The following is a 21,529-nucleotide window of genomic DNA, read 5'->3' on the forward strand; positions in this document are numbered from 1 at the left end:
ATGTGGGGGTGGGTGGGTGGGTGGGTGGGGTGCAGGGGGGAAGGCGGTGGTGGGTAGCGGAGTGGATGGGGAGGGATCGGCTGGCGGCGGCGGCGGCGGCGGGCGGCGGCGATGGGAAGGGGAAATTTTCTCGCGAATATGCTACAGTAACCTAGCGTACTATTATACGATACTGCGCCTGCGAGCGGTCGACCGCAGCGGAGGTCGGTTTGTTTTCGGACGATTTCTACATTGGAAGCATCTAATTTTTCTTCAACCTAAACTCTTCTGCTCCATCCCTCTTCGCTTCAGAATTATCTGTCGCATAAATGAATCTTTCCAATTAAGTAAAATATATTATAAAAATCTTTATGTACGTACATGATAAAGCAAATTATTTCCAACTTTTCAATATAAGACTAATAATAACTGCAGCATCAAATTGGCTTTGTTGTTGTTTGGGGCTAAAGGCGTTGTTGTTGTTGTTGTTGTTGTTGTTGTTGTTGATATTGTCGATACATATTTTATTTATAAATTTTTATTTGAATGTTAAACCTCTTGATGAATTTTTATAGTGTGTCTTCTATTTCGGGAAAAGTATGTGTGTGTCTTCATGGAGTTGCATTTTGAGGCACTCAAACGGAATATTGCTATTACATGTGTTTAACATTCCTGGCATTGGACACAGAAACATGTTTGTGTGTGTTCAATCACCCCGAATCAAATTGCGGAAATAAAAACAATCATCTCGCACGAGCTATTAAAATTCATAATTTCATTGAATGAAAAAAGCTCGGTGCATGAAAAGCTCACATGATTTCTATTCGACGGGATTTAACTCTAAAAGTGTCTCGCATCGGTAGAGCTCCTTAATCTAAAATACACATGTAAATAAAACATGCAAGGGGTGCCGTTTCATAATGGCCTACAGGTGCATAGTGTTTAATCATAGCTTTTTTCAAGTAATAGTATCGATCTCACGGAGAGCATAGAAATTGGATTTTTGTTCCTTGTAGTGCCTTATAAAATTGTATTTGCAAGTAATTATAGACTCAAGACAAACCGAGGGCAAAGACAAATAATAGCTTTGAGTGAAGTACAAACATAAAATAACTAATAAACACATAAGTAAATGAAAGCAGAGAATGAGCAACACTTGGAACATCGAATTAGTAAGGCGTCATCGAGGAGTCTGGAATTCTCATTTGTATGTGTTTCTCGTGACTTATGCAACAACATAGTACTAACTAGATACTTGAACCACCCATAGACATTTGAGCTGGGAAGATCCGGGTATAGGATACCTTCTACTCTAGGTGGACTTCGTACCAAACGCCATCATCGTAGTTTCCTCTTGCATGTTACAACTACGGTAATTAAGGATTTCCCCGTGGACGCGGCCTCGTCAAGGATTTTCCATTACTCCCCTATCGATTGCATAAGCCAAGAGAGAATGATTTTATTGTCACCTCGAATTACCTCTACTTCATAACCTTTATAACTACACTAATATGCTTCGTGGCCTTGTGGCGAAAATGTTGAGTGAGCCTCTTCACAACATTCACGAAGGTTATTAAATCAGACATTCAACAGAGTATCTCATATCCTTATTAACATTTTCAACACCTAAAATACCAAAGTTTATCCATATCCCCGAGAACTTGGAGGTTTAATCCTATATAGGAACGACGGCATCATATGAATTGTGATGGTAAACGAGATGGACACGGAGGAGGAGGATGAGAGACGATGGAGATGGTTGATGCCATTGTTCCCTTTGCACGTGGTGGTGGAGATGGTGATCTCCTCCTTGCCAATTCCCCTTCGGATGCCTTTCGAAGGCTAGGGTTTTGTGTTTTGGACGAATTTCTAGTGCGTGTATGCGTTTAATATCCGATCTGATTCTAAGGGATGAAAGTAATCAAGATAGAGGAGGCGGCGGTGGCTGATACGAGCGATGGTACGTATGAGACGTTGTCGTTTGCTTTGGAGGCGTCGTGCAGCCTCCAGCTTCCTCCCAAATGATTCACTTTTTAATGGTAATTATTTATCACATCATTTGGCGTGGTTTTATCACCATTTTCTGAAGTTATTTCCAAGGTGCTCGAGTTACTTACAGAAACACATCCTAGGGGGAATCTACAAAAAGAAGTGTGTAAGCGCAATAAAACTCCACAAAGTATGTCATGTAGCACAAAATAACGATAAAAAATATCCATGGCCGAGACCATGCGATCGCCATCCTTGAATAAAGGAAATTTGATGCTTTCAACGCCGTCCATTAGCTTTCATGTGGAGGTACTTGAAATTAGCGTCCCCCTCGTGCAGGTCTTTCATGTGGGTGAAAGTAGATCTACCACGTTGTCGAAGACGCACTCTCTCCCGGGAAGCGAGAGCCGGGCACTTGCCCTTCAAGAAAGCCTTTAGCTTGTGTTCCTCTTCCGACAAAGATCTAATTTCATGTGCGCCATCCAAACGCAAAATCAGCTCATTTGCAATCTGAAAGAAGGTAGTCATATAACCACCCTCACCCTATGCTTACCATAATAGTGTGTTTGTCTCGGAGGAATTAGCGGGAGTTAGGAGGGTGTAGGACTTAAAATCCCTTGTATGATTGGAGGATATGGGAATTAAAAAGGATACGGAAAAGGAAATTAAGGGGTCCATGTTCCTCTTATATCTTCCCTAGGTGGGAGCTGGTAACTTAGCATGGAATGGGAAGGGAAAAAATATATGCGTTGCCCACACACCGCAAGCAAAGGAAACTAATTAACTCTGTTAAATTCCCACAAATAATCTCCACCCAAGACAAACATGGGATTGGGACTAACAAACCACTTACCAAATCTAATTCCTCAACTAACACCCTCTCATGAATTCCCATTCCCTTTCCCTTAAGCTACCAAACACATTGTAAGAGTTTTTCAATATCCAATATTTTCTTCCAAGTTCATCTTGATCAAAACCTACAAGAAACATTGTGTGATGAGCTATTTTTTGGATTGATAAACCGCGAAAGGGTCGGAGGAGGGAAATCCTGCCATGTTAATACCCCACGCGTGTATCATCTACAATTTTTCATTCGTCACAATCTCAACAACAAGTTGGCGAGCAAAGCTTTCTCAAAAGCATCGGTATTTGGAGCCACGGCCATCCCGCCACAAATATTAGCTAGTACTTTTTTAAAACCAACATGCTTGCATAGATTCCTTCTACATTGTGGGGTCAAAGTTCCAAGATGTAGAATGATATAAGTAGCTCTTTATTGGTTAGCCCGTAGTATAATATGCACCCCTTTAGGCAATCCCTCGACCCGCCCCTCGCCAAGGTGATATAGCATCATCTGCTCTTTTTATCTCTAACGTCAATTACAACCTATGCTCTTGACACTCGAATCCCTTGGATGATCGTCGTTGGTGAAGTTGGTTCATTGCGTGAAGTGCATTGGTCCCGATTTGCTCTATATCAATGGTCTCGATTTGTTCTATATCAGTGGTTGCGGGTTGCTACCCAGAGCCTTGTAGCATTTTGTACAGATTATTGTTTTCAGTGTTGCAATAACCGAATTACGGAAACCATAGGAGATGAGCTTGAATCTTAGATTAACAAGTGAGCCGCGCCTCTACGATTTTGAAGCATCGAGTTTTGAATAGGTATTTGCCGTGGCAATAATGATCAGTTTTTGTGTTATTTCACATACACATCAATTTTATTACACAAAGGTGGCAATTTTGATTAAAAAAGCATGGCAAATTTGAATATGCATTTGCCATGGCAATTTTTGATCATCTTTTTTTTGTTATTTCACATGCATGGCAAATTTCTTATATAAAAGCATGGCTGTTTGATATAAGTACCATGAAAATTTGTAAATGTGTTTGCCATGGCAATTTTTTTGTATTTTTCGTTCCTTTTGGCCATGGCATTTTTTACTTTAAAATTTCCTTGCCAATTTTTACCTCATTTTTCACCATGGCAATTTAATTTGTTTTATCTACCATGGCAAATTTCACTTTTTTGCGTGGCAATTTTAATTTAACATACATGGCAAATTGCCTTGTATACATAGCTTGATAATTTCAATAAAGTTACAATGCCTTGGGTATTTTCCTTGGCGATTTTAGTTCTTTTATTCAATATGCCCTTTCAAGTTATAGTTCTTTGAGCATATATCATAGCAAAAAATTGTGTTCATTTCAAAATTATGTCTCATACATCATACAAAAAATCGAAACTTTTTTTAAGGAATGGCCATACAACAAATGTATGTAATTTTTGACCTAATTTGACCATCATGACTTTTACCGTTCAAGAACATGGCTATTTTTTTTTACTTTCTAGCATGGCAAAATTGAGTTTTCATTTTGCCATGGAAAATTTATCTTTATTCACATGGAAAATTTGCCTATATTGCCATGGCAAATTTTAACTCCATGGAACATTTTAACAGCCACGACAAATTAATCTTTATACACCCACGACATTTTTTACTTTCATTTGATTTTTTTTGCTTTCTTGTTACATGTTAAATTTACTTTAGCATGGCAATTTTTACTTTTGTACCATGGCATATTCCGGTCCTATAATGACGAACACAAATCTACTCCCTCCATTCCTAAATATAAGACATTTTAAAAACTCTACTATGGACTACATACGGAGCAAAATGAGTGAACCTATATCCTAAAATATGTTTATATACATCCGTATGTAATCCATAGTGTAATCTCTAAAAGGTCTTATATTTAGGAACGAAGGGAGTACTTTCTAGCCCAGCCTAAAAACGCAACATCTGGGTCGGGCTCGAGCTCAACTTTTCTTCATCTCTCCCTAATAATAAAGCAAATTCGGTTTCTAGTTGTCCGTCTTGAAAATTACCCCTAAAGTTTGCATAAATTATCCACCATGCCACCGGTAAGTAATAGAAAACGTTTCACAAATTGAAAAATCTTAGACAGGGCCGGCCCATGTAAAAACCTCCTATATTACGCTCTGCACGCTGGGAGAAAACCCAGTACACCGTATGGGCCGGCCCATGCACATGCGCCTACTTTTAGTTCCGTTTATTTGTTTATTTTCAGTTTCGTTTTATTTTTTTATTTCAAATAATTTAGAACTTTAAATAATCTTTAAAATTTTAATAAACTGAAAATTATAAATCAACATATTTAAAAAATTAAAATATTTGTGACTTCAAAAACTGCTCGAAGTTTTGTAAAAAATGCTCGCATATACAATAAAATGTTTGCAATTTTATAAAAATGTTTCTACAATAAGAATAGTCCATGATCTCAAATACAATTCCATGTATTAAAAACTATTAAATGTATTTAACAAAATGCTTTCTAATTCGAAATATGTCCTAAAAGAAAATATTTAAACCCGTTCGAAATATAAAAAGTATTCACGATTTTTAGTAAATGTTTGTAAATTGTAAAAAATGTTCTCGATTTTAAAATCGTTCCCAGATTTATAAAATTGTTCACGAAAGATCTAATGTATGTAGTTAAACATTAATGCTTATTAAGTCTTTGTGACAATATACCTGTGTGAATTTTGAAGAATTAACTGTTGTATGGATCGGATTATTATTGTATGTTTTTTTAAAAAAATTATTGTAATTCAGAATAAATCTTTGAGTTACCAAGATTTTTTACAACCACGATATATTTATTTTTTAAATGTAAAATCGCTTCAACTTGTGAATAAATTTAAAAGAAGAAACATTTTCTTGCGTTTGTGTACACAATTTTTAAATCAAGCGATGATATATGAACATAATGTGATCACCATCATTGAAGATTATGTTTTTTTTCTTCCGTGGCAACGCACGGGCCATTTTGCTAGTTTATTAAAAAAGGAATTGTTCATGTGTTTCTTGCCTGGAATAAAAAAAATGTGTTTCTCGCCGGGCCGGGCTTGGGCCTGGGATTACATGGTCAGGCTTTTCAAAGCCCGGCACCATGAATGCCTAGTTTAGTTTCTATGGTGGCAACAATTTCTTTTAATAACCATGGCAATTTTGCTTTAACATGGATGCACAAGTTTTTGCTGTGCTTAATACAAGCCCAATCATTAAAAGCAAAAAATTGCCTTGGCCTGTATTGGTGATCCATTCAGGCATGGGGCTTCTCATACCGAATGAAACATTCAGTCTGCACCTGCCCATAACAAACGTGGGGGCATTTTCGGTGTCCTAATATTTTGGACCAAATGGGGGTAGTCAAACTTCCATATGAGAAAACTCAACATAAGCCCACTAAATTGAAGTACACAAAGCGCAAAACTTGTGTGGCAAGCTTTGCAGTGTGTAGAAACGGGAGCACACTGTAATAGACTGTATATCTCTGAATACACACTTGACAATTCCATCTCCCTTCCATCCTTGCCAGCACATCTAAGTAAATGATACATTGCTTTTGTGAGGTACAAACAGAATCAGCCTGATTAGAATGAATTGCGGTTGAAAATGACAAAACTGGGGTGCTCAGAGACAAGAATCAAGAGCGATTAGCCTGGTAAAAATCGCCAGCGCTAAGAAAAACATGCTTCCCTAGCTGCAGATCAATTGGGGGATAGCCTTCGATGCACTTTACCGTAATCTGCAAGAACAAAGTCAAAACATATAAGAGTCAAAGGATACAAATCATGTATATCGTTACAGCGCTGTAGATTCCCTACCTTGCCATTTCCAGTCTGGAATTCGTTCTTCAATCTGGAAATGGACCTTGACAACAAATACACTCTTAACGCCTCAATATGGTCACTGTTGCCTGTTCCATTCAAAGTCACACATACATCACGCACATGATTTCTCGGACAATGGCACGGTTTGAAACACCAAAAAATAGCAAGTATATGCATGACTGCTTTGGAACTGCACCCTTGAAAAGAAACAGGGATATTTATTTACCTAAGGCATAGGAAAGGAGATCAGCTGCGAGCACAGGCATGCATCTTGCAATGTAGATGACAAATGACATGTCATGTACAGTATGAGACTCCTCGCAGATAACAACCTGCAAACCCCACAATGACATTGCAATGGAAAGCGTTACGGCCATTTCAAATTACTCCAGCACCATGGTGCTTACTATTTTCAGCAAGCCAGTTTGTACATGTATAGGAAAGTTAGAAAATACAGTAAGTGATAAACAATGATAATGTAAACCAGGACTACATGATAGGATCATAACATAACAGTACAAACGCTGGCCAGCTGCTTATGCTCTCAAAGTTTGGCCAACAATCCAACCTCTGGTTAACTTTGGTATTTATTATGCTGTGAAAACTAATATTTAATTAGGCCAATTACCAGAGTCTGCTAAAGAAGAAAGTATATACCTTCAGTGCACAGTAAACTATTGAAATAATTCAACAACAAAAAACTATGAGTAAACGTATTAAAGATTTAAAGTGGTTGACTAGGATGTGCAACTTAAATTGATTTGATGATGACTGATATAGGTTTTAAAGTTTGAAAATCCAAGCTCACCATATCTGATGTTGCCGCTGACTTTGGAACTAGTGAATTACCAAGCACGTCCCTAATATACTGATCCTGCACACAATAATAATAGCATCCGTATAAAAATGTTCCGGACTCTGAAACAAGAAACTTTATCTGAAACAATTTGACAGACCTGTGACTGCAAAATTTCTTCAAGTGTTTTGCTGTTGTTGTCTACAGACTCGTAGTACACATCAATTAAGTCTGTAGGCTCAAGCTGGGCAGTCTTCCGTAATTTCTGGATTCTGTTTACAACCTGAAAAGGGTTGCTCATGAATTAGGAGACCAGACTGTTGACTGTTCATCAAAACAAAACTAGTGAATTTCCAGCATGATGTGTGTCAGACAAAATTAGTGAATTTTCAGGCATCAAGATAATGAACCTATGCGACAGTAGACGGCAAACATCTATTGTAAATTACAATAGACCAAAAACCAACACAATCTGTGTGAAACACAAACCCAAGAAGAAAAAAAACTACCTCTCGAGCCACTCCAGCTTCAATCAATGATTGGTCGGCTCTGAGGTCCAAAATGACCAACACATCACCTATAAAAACAAGATATCAATGTTATCGATAGTAACAAAACTATTAGAATGAAGTGATATATTTATGGCGTACCATCTCCCGCGGCATCAATTTCCTTCTCTGATACATCCACAGGACGCTTGAACTGTCGGACCACCTAAAGATACAAAGTTAAGCAGGTAAATTTCAAATACATGGTGAAAAGAGATGCAGTGTGTTCAGTGCCAAAACTAAAGTTTAACTTCATGAAGGGTCATGACTCAGGAGCTCATGATAATTAGGAAGAAACGCCATGTAGTATCTTGGCATTGGGAATCTTATTTCACATCTTATTGAATACAAAAATCAACCAACACAAGTTTGAGGAAAATTTAACTACACAATATCAGAGATGTATCTTCTTGAGATAAACTGAAACTTTTCGATTCCCATCTGCTAGGAATAAGTCACGTCTTCAAAATGATGACCTGAGACTGGAAGCATGTAATATTACCTTAATATCGTCTAGCGTCAGGCAATGACCAAGGAACGAAATCTCTCCGCTTTGCTCAAAGGCTAAGATTTGCTCCTGGGTCATTTTCTTCACTTCATTTGATACTTTGCCCATGTCCTTTCCTAGTCTTTTACCTAGCACACTGAGAAACAAAAGGTACTGAGCAATGCGTAAAAATGGCAACAATTCTTGTGCATTTAGGAACACATACCTAAAATTGGGTTCTGCGCGCAGAGAAGCATACTTCATGGGATCATTACATGGAGTCACAGTCTTAACATTCATCTCCTCCATGACATACTACACAGTAGAAAGTATATTGTTTCAGCATTAAACACTAACACTGAGCAAAGAGAGACTACACGTAATGAAAACTAAGCAAGTATTTACATAATTTCAGAATGAAAAAAGTAGGGATGAGAACTGGGTCCCGTTTAATCCCATTTAAACCCACTAACAATCTCACAGTTCAAAAATTTGTTGTTTTTTCGAGGAAAATGAACTACGGAGCTAGACAAAGCTAACTAAATGGGACTTGTGAACGCCACTTATTTGCCATTTACATCCCTAGAAAAAAGATTACAAGTGAATCTCTGTTGAGTTTTGGCTTTACGAACAAACCTCTTTCAGTTTTCCAGTGATGTCTTCAAGAAATTCACTGTCAGGGTGAACAACCACCATCTCCCTGAGATTTTAAATTGGATAAGCAATGAGAGTATGATGCCAAACAGAACATGTTTTCTAGAACACATATTGAATAATAAACTGAATTGCAACTTGGACCATCTCATATTGACACATACACTATTCTTCAAGTTGCAATATAACTGTACCAATGCTATGACAACAACTATAGGTATTTTTCAGCTTGGAAATACAAGGGATTCAAAAACACAACTAAAACTGCACATGCTATGACAACTACCACATCCAAAAAGATTCCATAGACTTCCACAGTTGAGAAGACAAAAAGCTAATACCAAAATATGCACACAGAAAAAATCCTTGAAATTATCTTTTATCATTACATTGCAGCAATCGGCAGGAAAGTACAGATGGCATAATACAATGTCAACAACCCGACTTAAATGTCCCTACATAAAAACAGTTGCAGAAAATTAAATCATGCAAATGGAGTCAAAGACCTACTTCAGTGGTGTTTTTAGAGCTTTGCTGTGCCGTTCCCGAATATTGCGTGCAAGATCAATGATGGTCATCATCCTAGTCACACTTCGCTCAACACGCTCATCTCTCTGATCATGCAAGGAAACAAACAGAAAATGAGGTTAAGTAATTCTCACATATAAGAAAACAAAGTACTTTCCCCATTTCTAATTATAGGGCATATTTTGGTAGAACACATAGAATAAGAACCCTCCAAAGTGGGCACAGCAGAGGACGGAAGTACCCCAGTACCCTTTAAGTATGATATGAGCTGTGCATGCAATGAATAGAGAGAGAGAGAGAGAGAGATGTTGAGAGATCTATGCATGTTGTACAGTGAGAGATAGCATTAGAGGGTGATGTGGGTAAATAAAGCTTTATAGCTTCTTTGGACATTGTGTTCACCTTATATAGTGAAAAATACAGAAGGAAACTGTGTGCATTGTAAAAAGAGTTGGAAGGTGAAGACTGTTTGGTGAGAAAAAGTTACCTCCCCAGTTGTGGAAGGGAAACTGCAAAAATGAATGCTCTGCTCTGATTTACTTGACGCTTTCCGTAGATTTTGGTAAAGAACTTCAGTAAAGAAGGGCGTAAATGGAGCCATCGCCACACAAGTTGTTACAAGTGCCTACACAATTCATGGTTAAGATGCCTTAGAGAACCGTAGAGAAAAACAACAAAAGGTGCATTTTGCATTAGCAGTAATCAGCAGGAACAAAATCATAAGAACACCATCTGCAGACTAGTCATTAGAACACCTTAAGAGGTTGTAATATATGAATACGGCACTGAAGGATAAAAATTCCACCACAACATCAACAATTTGCAATAGTCTATCAACAGCAGTTAAAACTGTATACTGCTAGATATTTACTTACATGGTAGAGAGTTGAAAGAGAAATTTTGCAGTCTTCTTCTCCAGTACGTCCTTTTAACCGTTTGCGGTTGAAGCGCACATATATATTGGTAAGATTGTCAATGTATTTTACCAAATATGGCACAACCTGTAGGGATAAACTAGCTATCAAATTTGGCCATAGCATAGGAAGATGAGTTGACAGGACCAAGTAAAATATCCAGAAAAAACTACCGTGTAAAGCCGATATGCATCCATCTCCTGATGAACAAAGCTAACCAGACTTTCAGTTGCAGAATGTATCCAGTGATCTAATACATTGGATGACTTCCGAAGTGAAGCTTGATCAATTGGAGAAAACGTTGCGAAACCCTCAACTTCAAGCCTCTTCGCGTTTTGGACAAGAAATCTATAAGCATTATACCACGGGAGGAAGACATCTTTCACCTGACAAAATGAAAATATGTTAAGCGACACAATACTCTCTTCATAAAGAAACCATATGGCTGGAGGATATGATAATCAACATAATCTACATGCAGACCAGTAGCCTGAACATATTATATAATGGAGCCTAAAATATTGAAGAAAGACACTTACAACACCAAAAACACCAATCCTTTTAAATCGTAGAGACTCCGCACGTACAACTGGAGAATTCACCAAATACAGTCTCAAAGCATCCTGCAAAATAAGGAAACTATAACTCAGACAAATTACACAATCACAAGCCTTGAGAGCCCCAAATGCATGTAGGTTCAGACAAAACAGTGACACTATACACAAAAGCATCAGTTATATAAATCAAAACTGAGCAACAACCATTGACTTTCAAAGAGACACCACTTACCGCTCCGTATTCATCAATGACTTCCATAGGTGAAGGGTAATTCTGTTTACTCTTGCTCATTTTCTTCCCATCCTCTGCCAAAACAAGACCATTGCATATAAGATTCTTAAAAGCAGGCTTCCCAAATAATGCCGTTGATAACACCATCAGAGTATAAAACCTGCAGGACGAAGTCAAAACATGAATGAGGGTGAGACGATAACATGGAGTAGCACATGAAGACAAATATACTACTGATATTACATATTTAAAGTAACATATTAATATGCATTTTAGACCAATGGAAATGAAGATTCTACCATTATAAGTAGAAGGAACTGTGTACTCTTTTTCCCATCAAAACCTCAAAAAGAAAAGGTAGTGCCAACTGTAAGAGCACGGCAGTATTTGATAAGTGAAGCCAGATTGTTGTTACAAATTCACCAAGTACAACATGAAATAACACAACTACTGACTTTTTTCCCCAAAAAAGAAGGATGTCAAAAGGCAATTGAGCAAAGGAAAAAAAAAAGGTATCCGAGATGATGCCAATGGACATAATCCATGTTAATCTTACAATCATAATTCATGTTGATTTGGGGGGCTGGGTATTGGCTACGCTTGCATTTTTTGGGCTGGTCTTGAAATTTTTTCTTTGCCAAATTAATCTGAATATTGCCCAAACGAGATTTTGATCATATGAGTGGTGCATACAAGGACTGGAATGAATAGCAAAGGCCCTTATAAATCGTATTCATTAGCAAGAAGATGGTAACAATGACTGTAAATCAAAGATTCTGAAGGGAGTAACGAACCATCCACGTGTTTGGTCCAAGCCCTCGGCCACAAAGTTGCCAGGGAAATTCTTCTCAAATAGTTCACGATTCTCAAATGGATAATGAATGTAGGCATATGGCATGGACCCACTCTCAAACCAGCAGTCAAAAACCTGAAGGCATCAAAACCCTTGCTGAATGAGAACCAGTAAAAACGAAAACGTTGATATGCAGTCACAAACATTAACATATATGACAGTTGACAAGTAAACTCAAAATCTTGGAATGAATAAGGAATGAAAAAGCAGCAATTAAAAATAATCTTAAGAAATGCAATAGAATATTTAGCAACAATAATAAAATAAATAGGCGTAAAATGTGTTGTGTGAGGATTCTCACCTAGACACTCACAAGATATTACTTACTCAAGTCTAAGAAAGTAATTCCATTACTTGACTGACATGTATAATTAAGTTAGTATATTATAGATTACAATATTAATTAGCATCTAGATGACCTTAATCTACTATCCAAGATCCACCTTTATCTCATTCCCTTCCCTACAAATCCAGCCTCCCTCTCTCCCTGATACTTCCTCCTGATCCTCTATTTCTTAATTATATCAGCAAGGACAGAGTTTGACAATGTTTCTTTTTACTGAAACACATAGAACAAAGTAGGAGTACAAGATAAATGTATACGATCAGAAGGTAGGAAAAAGGTACATGCATCAAAATAAAAGAATATTTACTGGGCAACTGAGGGCAAGGCATCCTAATTGTGGGTCGACATGAACTTACATCCTCAACACGCTTGAGAACCCCAAACTCTGGTCCTCTGCTAGAAGGAATCGTAATATCATCAACATGGTGGCGGTGAAGATCGTTAACCTGAGCACACAAAAAATATGAATTCTTACATCAAGGACCAAAAATATATGTAAATGAAGTTCTCTGTTGTTTCAATTTTTCAATTAAAATAGAAGGAAATCAAAAGAATATGTATATTCAGCCACAAAAGCGCAAACATTGAAATCTATCTTGCACAGTAGCGATATTAACCTTGACGCCAGATAATCTTTCAAGTTTCTCAATGGAATCCATAACTACAATTTCTTCACCATCTTGGCTGATCCACACTGGAAGTGGAGTACCCCAGAATCTACTCCTGCTAACAGCCCAGTCCCTAGCACCTTCTAGCCAGTTATGGAATCTCTTTTCCTGCATGTATTCATTGTTAACAAAGAAATAGGTCAAACATACTGTACCACATCATCTTTCATACCTATAGCATGATCTTTCAACCAAACTCTCCAAGCAGTTTCATAACATTCGACTAAATTGTATACAAATATTTAGTGGAAATACTGGAAACAGGGACTGGCATCAAACTCTTGACGCTTCTCTAGTTCAACAAAATGAAATGAAATTTCAAAAGTCACATCACTTCCAAAACTTTAGTTTATTTAGTAGAACTAATGAGGGTCAGAGGGTACCCCAAGGGTCACAAATTTGAATCCGTGATCAAGTGGCTAAGAAGGGTACATCTATATGATGTCTCCGTAACCTGACAGCACTGTCACAGGCTAGAAATAATAACACACCTTGACATAATCTGGAACCCAGTAGGTCTCCTTGTTGCATTCTAGTAACTGATCCCTGATCTTTTCAACCTTGATAAACCTACAGAAAATCTCTATCAAACCTATACTCAATAAATTTAAGCAATGCAATCAGGAAAATGTAATTGACATAAAAGCGGAGGAACAAAACTAATAAAAGGTTAACACAGAAGATTCAACAGAAAGCATATCATGGAACAATAGCATGATGAAATCAGATTTCATAAAGGGATTGCTCCATGTGGTAAGAAGAGCATAAAAAATGGACTCAGGTATCAGGTGTACTTTAGAATTAGGGAAGACAACGCCTTGGTGCTAATTTAAAAGCAGGCAGAACAATGAAATGTGCACATTGTGGAATTTCACATACAGAGGAGAATAAATGTAGTCAGATCATGGTCACATTTCTTCACATCTCACAGAAGAAACTTAAGAAAACAACCAATGATTTGTAGCATATATAGGCTCATATATACTACACACATTTGAGGTGAGTTGTCCCGTAACAGTCTGAATTCTAAGACAAAATAAAAGGCTGCCCCTCCCCAAATAGCATGCGTTTCTTGTGGCGTGTTAGCTCATATACAACAGAAATTATCACCAGTCAGCACATATGGACAAAATAATTTGCACAGTAGTAATAGAAGATGTTTACCAGCTTGGAACAGCCCGGTAAATAAGAGGAGTGCCCGAGCGCCAACAATACGGATAAGAGTGCTCAATGCTCCCTTTGCTAACAAGTCTTCCTTTATCCTGTTCATGCAAATTATCAATTCTAGGGCCAATATAAACTATCCATAAACTTTACTGATGCGCCTTCAAAACAATGAAAAGTACTAACCTAAAATAACAAGACAAAATATGTTGAGAAAGTAAAGCAGCGTACACTGGCATAGATTGAGATGCTCATGATATACACCTGATTTCCTTTTGCTTGTATTTCTTGGAAGGTTATCCCAATGAAAAATATGACAATACATCAACATGTATGCACAATCTTGTAAGATTGTAAAATACTACTGTCCAAAACTTTATAATGATTATTGATGTCTTGTGCAACTAGATTAGAACCTAACTCCAAAATCTGTATGGTAGTTACCAGTAATGCTGAGGGGGCAACTAAATACGTATGTGTTATTAACAGCTAAGATGCCCATTGCACAATCTCGTAAGATTGTAAGATACTACTGTCCAAAACTTTATAATGATTATTGATGTCTTGTGCAACTAGATTAGAACCTAACTCCAAAATCTGTATGGTAATTACCAGTAATGCTGAGCGGGCAACTAAATACATGTGTTATTAACAGCTAAGATGCCCATTGAACACTAGAAAACCAACTTACCTTAACAGCGTTGATGATATCCTTGTCAGCCTCTTTGACATGTCGCCCTTTGAACTGAGATATCTTCTCAATGAAGTGACCATCATCATCAACAGCAACAACAAGTCCACTAGCCTGGACGGAAGCAGACAACATCAGACAGAAACCAAAGAACATTCAAGCAAGTCCTGATCGCAACAGAATAGATGTGAAAGATGCATTTCTTCGAACACTTTTGGTTAACAAAGCAACACATGACAGTGCAATCTAGAAAACTACATTGATCAAACAAATAGTACAAGCGTTAAAAGGCAAGCACTTCAAAAGATGGTTCACAAGGCATAACAGGCTGCAGAACTACAAAGTAGAAGGCATGCAATAAACAGTGGAGCACATCAAGTACAAGAATAAGATAGATGAATCAGATGACACTATTAAATGCTTGGGAAAACACATAAGAATGTTCTTCAAGACAAACTATGCATATTGAGAAATATTGCATTATACATTACGGAATAATTTTGTCATGCAAAACAAGTAGTCCATCAGTTCACTATTAATAAGATGTTTTGGATATTTTAATATGGACTACATAAGAAATAAAGTGAACAAACACACTAAAACGTGTCTATATACATCCGATTCAGAAAAAGTTAGAACATCTGATAATAAATAGTGAACGGAGAGATTAGTTTACATGGTTTACTATTTTCTCTCACCCCCCAAGGCCTTAGCAACACAGCATGTTAATTACATAATATTCAAATAATATCAGAGAACTATTCCAACCTCAATTATCCCAGCACTAAGGCAAACACGATGATCATCTTCACCAAATGCAGGAGCACAATGGACAACACCGGTTCCACTATCATCAGTCACATAGTTATCCGCAATCACCCTAAAGGCAGTTTCTTGAAGCTCCAAGAAAAAATCAAACAGAGGAGTGTATCTGCGACAAGAGAAAACTACAGTAAAGACATAGAAAATCTCTAGATAGGCTATGATATTCTTGATAAGTGACAATAGAATGGGAAAAAAACTCCACCAGTTGCAAAATTCTACTCCCTCCGTCCCAAAATAAGTGACTCAACTTTGTACTAACTTTGTACATACAAAGTTAGTACAAAGTTGAGTCACTTATTTTGGGACGGAGGGAGTAATAGACTGGAAGTGGAACACAATGTATCGGTGGACTAGTCAGCCAAACCCATATATCAAAATGAAGAAATTTCTAAAGATCAAACTTGAAAATCCAAAAATAAAGTGGCGTCGATTGTTTAGCTCTGCCAAATATTAGCACTGAAGTCTGACAAGAACAACATGTGGTTAACAAAGATATAAAAAACTACCTAAGGAGCATTTTAGGTATTATCTTCATTCCAAATTATAAGATGTTTTGAATATTTCAATATGGACTACGAATGGATTGAAATGAGTGAACAAACACTAAAACACGTCTATATACATCTGATTCAGAAAAAAGTTAGAACATCTTATAATTCAGAACGGAGGTAGTGGTTATGAGTACTTTCAGGTATAAAAAATTAAAAAGCGATAATGCATAAGTACTTTCCTTATATTACCGATAAACAAATCCCATGGCTAAGACAGAAATACGAAGATAACTCACTTTAGGCCTACTAGGCTTGAGCCAGGAATCTTTGCCAATAATTCATATGACTCAGTATCCAAACCACCCTGGACAGCTTCAGCATTGCTTCCCTTAGAAGGTGCTTGTTTCTTTCCAGAAGCTTTGGCTTTAACTGGCAACTGCCCGAGCCTACTTTCTGCAACGATGTATACTGTTCCATTTGACTTGTCCTTAACCTGGCAACACAGTATGCATCCTCAAAACAAAAACAAAAAAGCATAGCACAAATAGAGAAGAGCCTCAAAAACAGAATTCTCTTGTGCACAATGATTTAAAGTGATCTGCATACATGGTCACATGAGCAAAACAGACAGGCGTTATGACAAATATGCCTTCCGTTTGCAACAAACTAGATACAGTTATCACAAAAAAGATTAATTATATCAATATCACTGTTACAATCTTAATTAAGAAGAGTTAGACAGTCTTTGTGTACAAACATTAGGAAAATGTGCTATTGGCATTGCTGAAGGTATACGCTTCTCAACACTGATACTGTGATACATGAGGCATTAGCAAGAAGTGGCAAAGAGATATCTAATTGAGTTTTTGGAAGTTGCAGGGATATCCAGTTATCCACTATATAAAGACAATAAGACACATGCATTGCACATGCAAGAGCATTGCAGAGACAGAAAACATGGCATAGCAATTTAAGAATAAGATAAAGTGAATACTTGTACCATTCATTACATAATATGAAAGCAGCTGATTGACAAGCTCATGTTAGCCTTGCATTATGACGTAATTTAGATGAACATTCAAGGTTCAGAGCTTGTTTTCCATTGCATTTTTTAATTTGTTTTCGGTACAGCTCTGTTCCTCGCACAACAAGGTTTTCAAGTGTGGACTGCTGTTAACAGTCAGGAAACTCGACAACAGTCGGTAGCATTACAATTTACAAATATGAAAAAGATACCCAGAAAAACAGAGGAGCGCTAACCTTGGCATACACAAGATTGGCATTGACACACAACGCTAGGTTGCTTGGCAGTGTCCAAGGCGTTGTAGTCCATGCAACAAGAGCTGCATTGTCCGCATCACCAACAACAGGGAAAGACACCATCACTGCTGGGTCTGGGACAGTCTATGACATGATTAAAGAGATGGTTACACAAACTGCGACAACAGAATATGGGCTAAACCAGGAACAAGGTCGATTAGTTACTCACCCTATAGTCCAAGCCTGCCTCAAAGTTTGACAGTGCAGTTTTGCAACCTGTGCTGTAAGGCATCACCTGGAACAAGAACAAGAGTTCAGGACGATTTGAATTTCAAACAATCTAATCACCAACGCTATGTGTGCCTTCCATTTTTCCTCTGTTGGAAAGAAGAGGGAGATAAGTTCTACAGAAACAACACTTGCTTCGCGTAAGAGGCAACTTCAACGCAGCAAATATATTCGAACCAATGCTCAAATTTAGTTCGTTGGTGACAACCCCGCCCCAAAGGCCCAAACACACACAACCCCCCACTTACAAGTCACTATTCTTACTGACACAACAGAAATTGCAATGCATTCATAGCAGTTGACGGTTGCCGTGTGGTTCCAATTTCAGACATTGATATCCTCAAATTGAAAGCAAATCAGACAATCAGTTGCGGTTCCAGAGTTCTGAACACTACGAAATTTCCATTTCCATGGAGTTAGAGCTTATTCATACCACCCTTTGGAGCCTGGGCTAGGAATTATGCAAAGGAAGCGCAGATTCAGAGACTAACAAAGGGGTGAGTGGGTGAGTGAGTGAGGCTACCTTGAAACCCTTGTAGACGAGGTCCTTATCCCAGAGCTGGCCGAAGACCCACCAGACGCTCTCCATGAAGTTGATGTCCATGGTCTTGTAGTCGGCCTTGAAGTCGATCCACCTCCCCGTGCGGGTGACGACGGCCTCCCACTCGGCGACGTACTTGGTGACGATGCCGCGGCAGGTCTCGTTGTACTTGCCGATGCCGAGGTCGAGCACCTGCTGGCGGTTGGTGATGCCGAGGAGCTTGTCGATCTCGAACTCGACGGGCAGGCCGTGGCAGTCCCACCCGAAGCGCCGCATCACGTGGCGCCCGCGCATCGACTGGTGCCGGGTCACCACGTCCTTGATGGTGCCGGCGAGGATGTGGCCGTAGTGGGGGAGGCCGGTCGCGAAGGGCGGGCCGTCGTAGAAGATGAACTCCTCGCCGCCCTCCGTGCGCCGCAGCTGCTCGTGGAACGCGTCCAGCTTGGCCCACAGCTGGAGAACCCGCTCCTCCTCCGCCGGGAAGGAGAAGTCCTTCCCCTCGCACACGTCCTCCATGGCCTCGGCCTCCGCGCCGGCGGGGGCGGGGTCGCGCGGGGCTAGGGTTTGCGGCGACGCGGCGGCGGCGGCGGCGGCGGGATGGGGGAGATGGGTGACGCTTTGGACTTGGGAGAGAGGGAGAGGGGAAGAAGGGTTTAGGGGTGGGGCTCACGTGCAGCGCGCGTGCCTCGTCCCGTCGTCCGTCCCGGGGAATTTTTTCAGTTCGGTCCCTCGTTGAGGAGGAGTGGAGTGCAAGTCACGGAAGAGTTCGTAGCAGTACTGCCATTCCTTCTTCTCGCAGGAGAAAAAAAACAGTTTTTTTTACCGTGCGGTTAACGAAAGCTACCACAGGCTTTGAGTTGTTTATATTTAGAGGGTTTTCTTGATTTTCCCTTTTGTTTACGTCGCGGTGGAATTCTAGTTTCAATTCAACTTGGACATGAAGCTTGACGCCCAAGTAACCACCTCATAGCGCCAAATATAACACTATGTTAATTATTTAGAGGATTTTCTTGATTTTCCCTTTTGTTTATGTCGCAATGGAATTTTAGTTTCAATTCAACTTGGACATGGATCTTACACCCAAGTAACCACCGTGTAGCGCCAACTGTAACACTATGTTAATGCTATGTTATTGTCCTCTAGCCCGCGTGCTAGCATCCTTACCAATAGATAACCCGAGTCATGGAGCTTGACGCCCAAGCAACCACGGTCGTACTACGATGGATGCATTTGTAGTCATTTCGGTTTGTTGATGATGTAGATGTGCGACTAGGTGATGTCATACATGGCCAAACGGGCCGGCCTGGCACGCACTAGTAGAAAAAGGGGTTATAACCCCGGTTCGATTGGGCCTTTAGCCCCGGTTCACGAACAGGGGCTAGCAAAGCGGGACTAATGCTAGCCCCGGTTCGGCCCCAAGCCGGGGCTAATATTCCTCCATGTGGCGGGGCTGGGGACGAGGGGGGAGGGGTATTAGTCTCGGTTCTTTTTACGAACCGGGTCTATTGCTTTGCTGCCTTTTTTAGCATTTTTTAGGGTTTAGGGTTTTTGCACTAAATTGAATGGGTTATTTTGTTGTCCCTTATTTTTTTCATTTATTTGTTTTGGGCACTTTTCAATTCTTGGTTTGCACTAAATTGGATGTTACGTACACAACAATAAAGGAACAACTATATTGCACATCATCGTCACGAATATATTACACCATCTCAGCCGGGGCCGGCTCTGGCCCAGGGCAAGAGGGGCGACGGCCTGGGGCCCGACCAAAATAGGGGCCCATATAATCTGGTACAGTGTATATTTAAAGAAAAAAAAAGAAAAAGGCCCATCTATCACACATGCACAGCCAGCCCAGGCAAGGCATCGAGTAAACCTGTGCACAATACAACCAGTTGCCCTCGTCAGGAAATAAAGGCCTGAACACAGCGGAAGGTTGACGCTTCGTTTCCTGTCGACCGATTCACGCACGGAGTCCTCGCGAGTCGCCCTCGCCCAGCCGCCCACTTGCCTGATTGAAATTTGGAAATTTGGATCCCTAATTCCCAAATCACGCAAGGTAATAGTCTCCTAGAGAGTTGGAGACGGAGGCACATGATAGATCAAAGTCGACAAGGAGGAAATCCGGATTCAAGAAGAGATCAAGATCAACAGACAACAGGTAATTCTCACTTCTCAGATTGAAATACTTTGCGAGATTATGCCTGCTGGGCGAGTCAATCTTTTCTTGTTCTCAATCTAAAAAATCAATCAGGTGTCTGATTTTACTTTCTTTTTACATCACTTGCTGCAGCTGCATCCATTTATTTGCTACAACGTTCAGTGGCCAGTGTCCTCTTTTTTTTATTGTAATCATGTTGCCTAAGAAGCATTATGTGGTTGTTAAAAAAGAATTAATAAGAAACAAGTACAGAAGTTTATTGGGACCCAGAAAGGGGCTATGAATAAATTTGTGGTGAGAAACAAGTACAGAAGTTTATTGGGACTTAGAAACAAGTAATCAACAATGTCTCAAGAAAGGCTAAATGGTTTGGTCATGTGTTGCATCAAGAAGAATAGTTTGGATAACATTGATCTTGACACTGTCATGAATGACTTTGCCTCAGAAAAAGCACGGAAGTCTCGTTTCTCCTGAAGTCATAATTACTGGAGGCTTGGTGGTCTGGTTTGTTAGCATGCTATTTCTCTTTATTTTTATGGGTTGTAGCTTTCTATGATACTTGGTTTGGAACACATGCAAGAAATATTATCAGATATTTGATTCTAATGAAAAAATATTAGTCTTTATGACTTCAATTTTTTTATTCATTCATGTATCAAGTAGGATTTTTCTCTCTATTGGGCCCATTGGTGGAGTCCGCCCTAGGGCCTTTGAAATCCCAGAACCGGCCCTGATCTCAGCCATCGTGCTTTGTCGAACATATTACAAAATGTAGACACGAGTTACACATGCACATATGCATCTCTTTTACACTTTAACATTTCATCTGAATTGCATCGACGGGCAATAATATTCTCCCTTC

At 39.2% G+C, this 21,529-nt stretch overlaps 1 protein-coding gene across 2 annotated transcripts; it reads right to left on the reverse strand.

The window, feature by feature from the left end:
• Positions 1-6,215: 6,215 nt before the first annotated feature.
• On the reverse strand, positions 6,216-19,165 carry LOC123407557 (isoleucine--tRNA ligase, cytoplasmic). 2 transcript variants are annotated; one of them, XM_045100720.1, is made up of 28 exons: positions 18,492-19,165; positions 17,910-17,975; positions 17,681-17,824; positions 16,717-16,913; positions 15,873-16,035; positions 15,105-15,218; positions 14,414-14,511; positions 13,741-13,819; positions 13,199-13,357; positions 12,938-13,027; positions 12,177-12,310; positions 11,383-11,542; positions 11,133-11,216; positions 10,767-10,979; positions 10,555-10,680; positions 10,167-10,304; positions 9,662-9,765; positions 9,134-9,197; positions 8,724-8,812; positions 8,513-8,654; positions 8,113-8,176; positions 7,972-8,039; positions 7,623-7,745; positions 7,475-7,540; positions 6,893-6,998; positions 6,661-6,752; positions 6,468-6,581; positions 6,216-6,378 (listed from the first exon to the last, which is right to left on the reverse strand). In XM_045100720.1, exons 1-27 carry the CDS (start codon positions 19,023-19,025, stop codon positions 6,480-6,482), a joined length of 3,519 nt encoding a protein of 1,172 aa, XP_044956655.1. In that variant the 5' UTR covers positions 19,026-19,165; the 3' UTR covers positions 6,216-6,378; positions 6,468-6,479. The 2 variants fall into 2 exon arrangements, with proteins under 2 accessions (XP_044956655.1, XP_044956654.1); XM_045100719.1 differs by having other exon boundaries at positions 6,216-6,581.
• Positions 19,166-21,529: the final 2,364 nt, after the last annotated feature.

The sequence above is a fragment of the Hordeum vulgare genome, chromosome 7H (genome assembly GCF_904849725.1).
Source record: "Hordeum vulgare subsp. vulgare chromosome 7H, MorexV3_pseudomolecules_assembly, whole genome shotgun sequence".
NCBI lineage: Eukaryota > Viridiplantae > Streptophyta > Magnoliopsida > Poales > Poaceae > Hordeum > Hordeum vulgare.

Coding starts and splice junctions, on each gene's coding strand:
- LOC123407557 (XM_045100720.1), bottom strand. CDS start 19,025: ATGGAGGACGTGTGCGAGGGGAAGGACTTCTCCTTCCCGGCGGAGGAG. Junction 8,040..8,112: donor AATTGATGCCGCGGGAGATG/GTACGCCATAAA, acceptor TTGTTTTTATAG/GTGATGTGTTGGTCATTTTG. Junction 6,582..6,660: donor TCCAGACTGGAAATGGCAAG/GTAGGGAATCTA, acceptor TTGTTCTTGCAG/ATTACGGTAAAGTGCATCGA.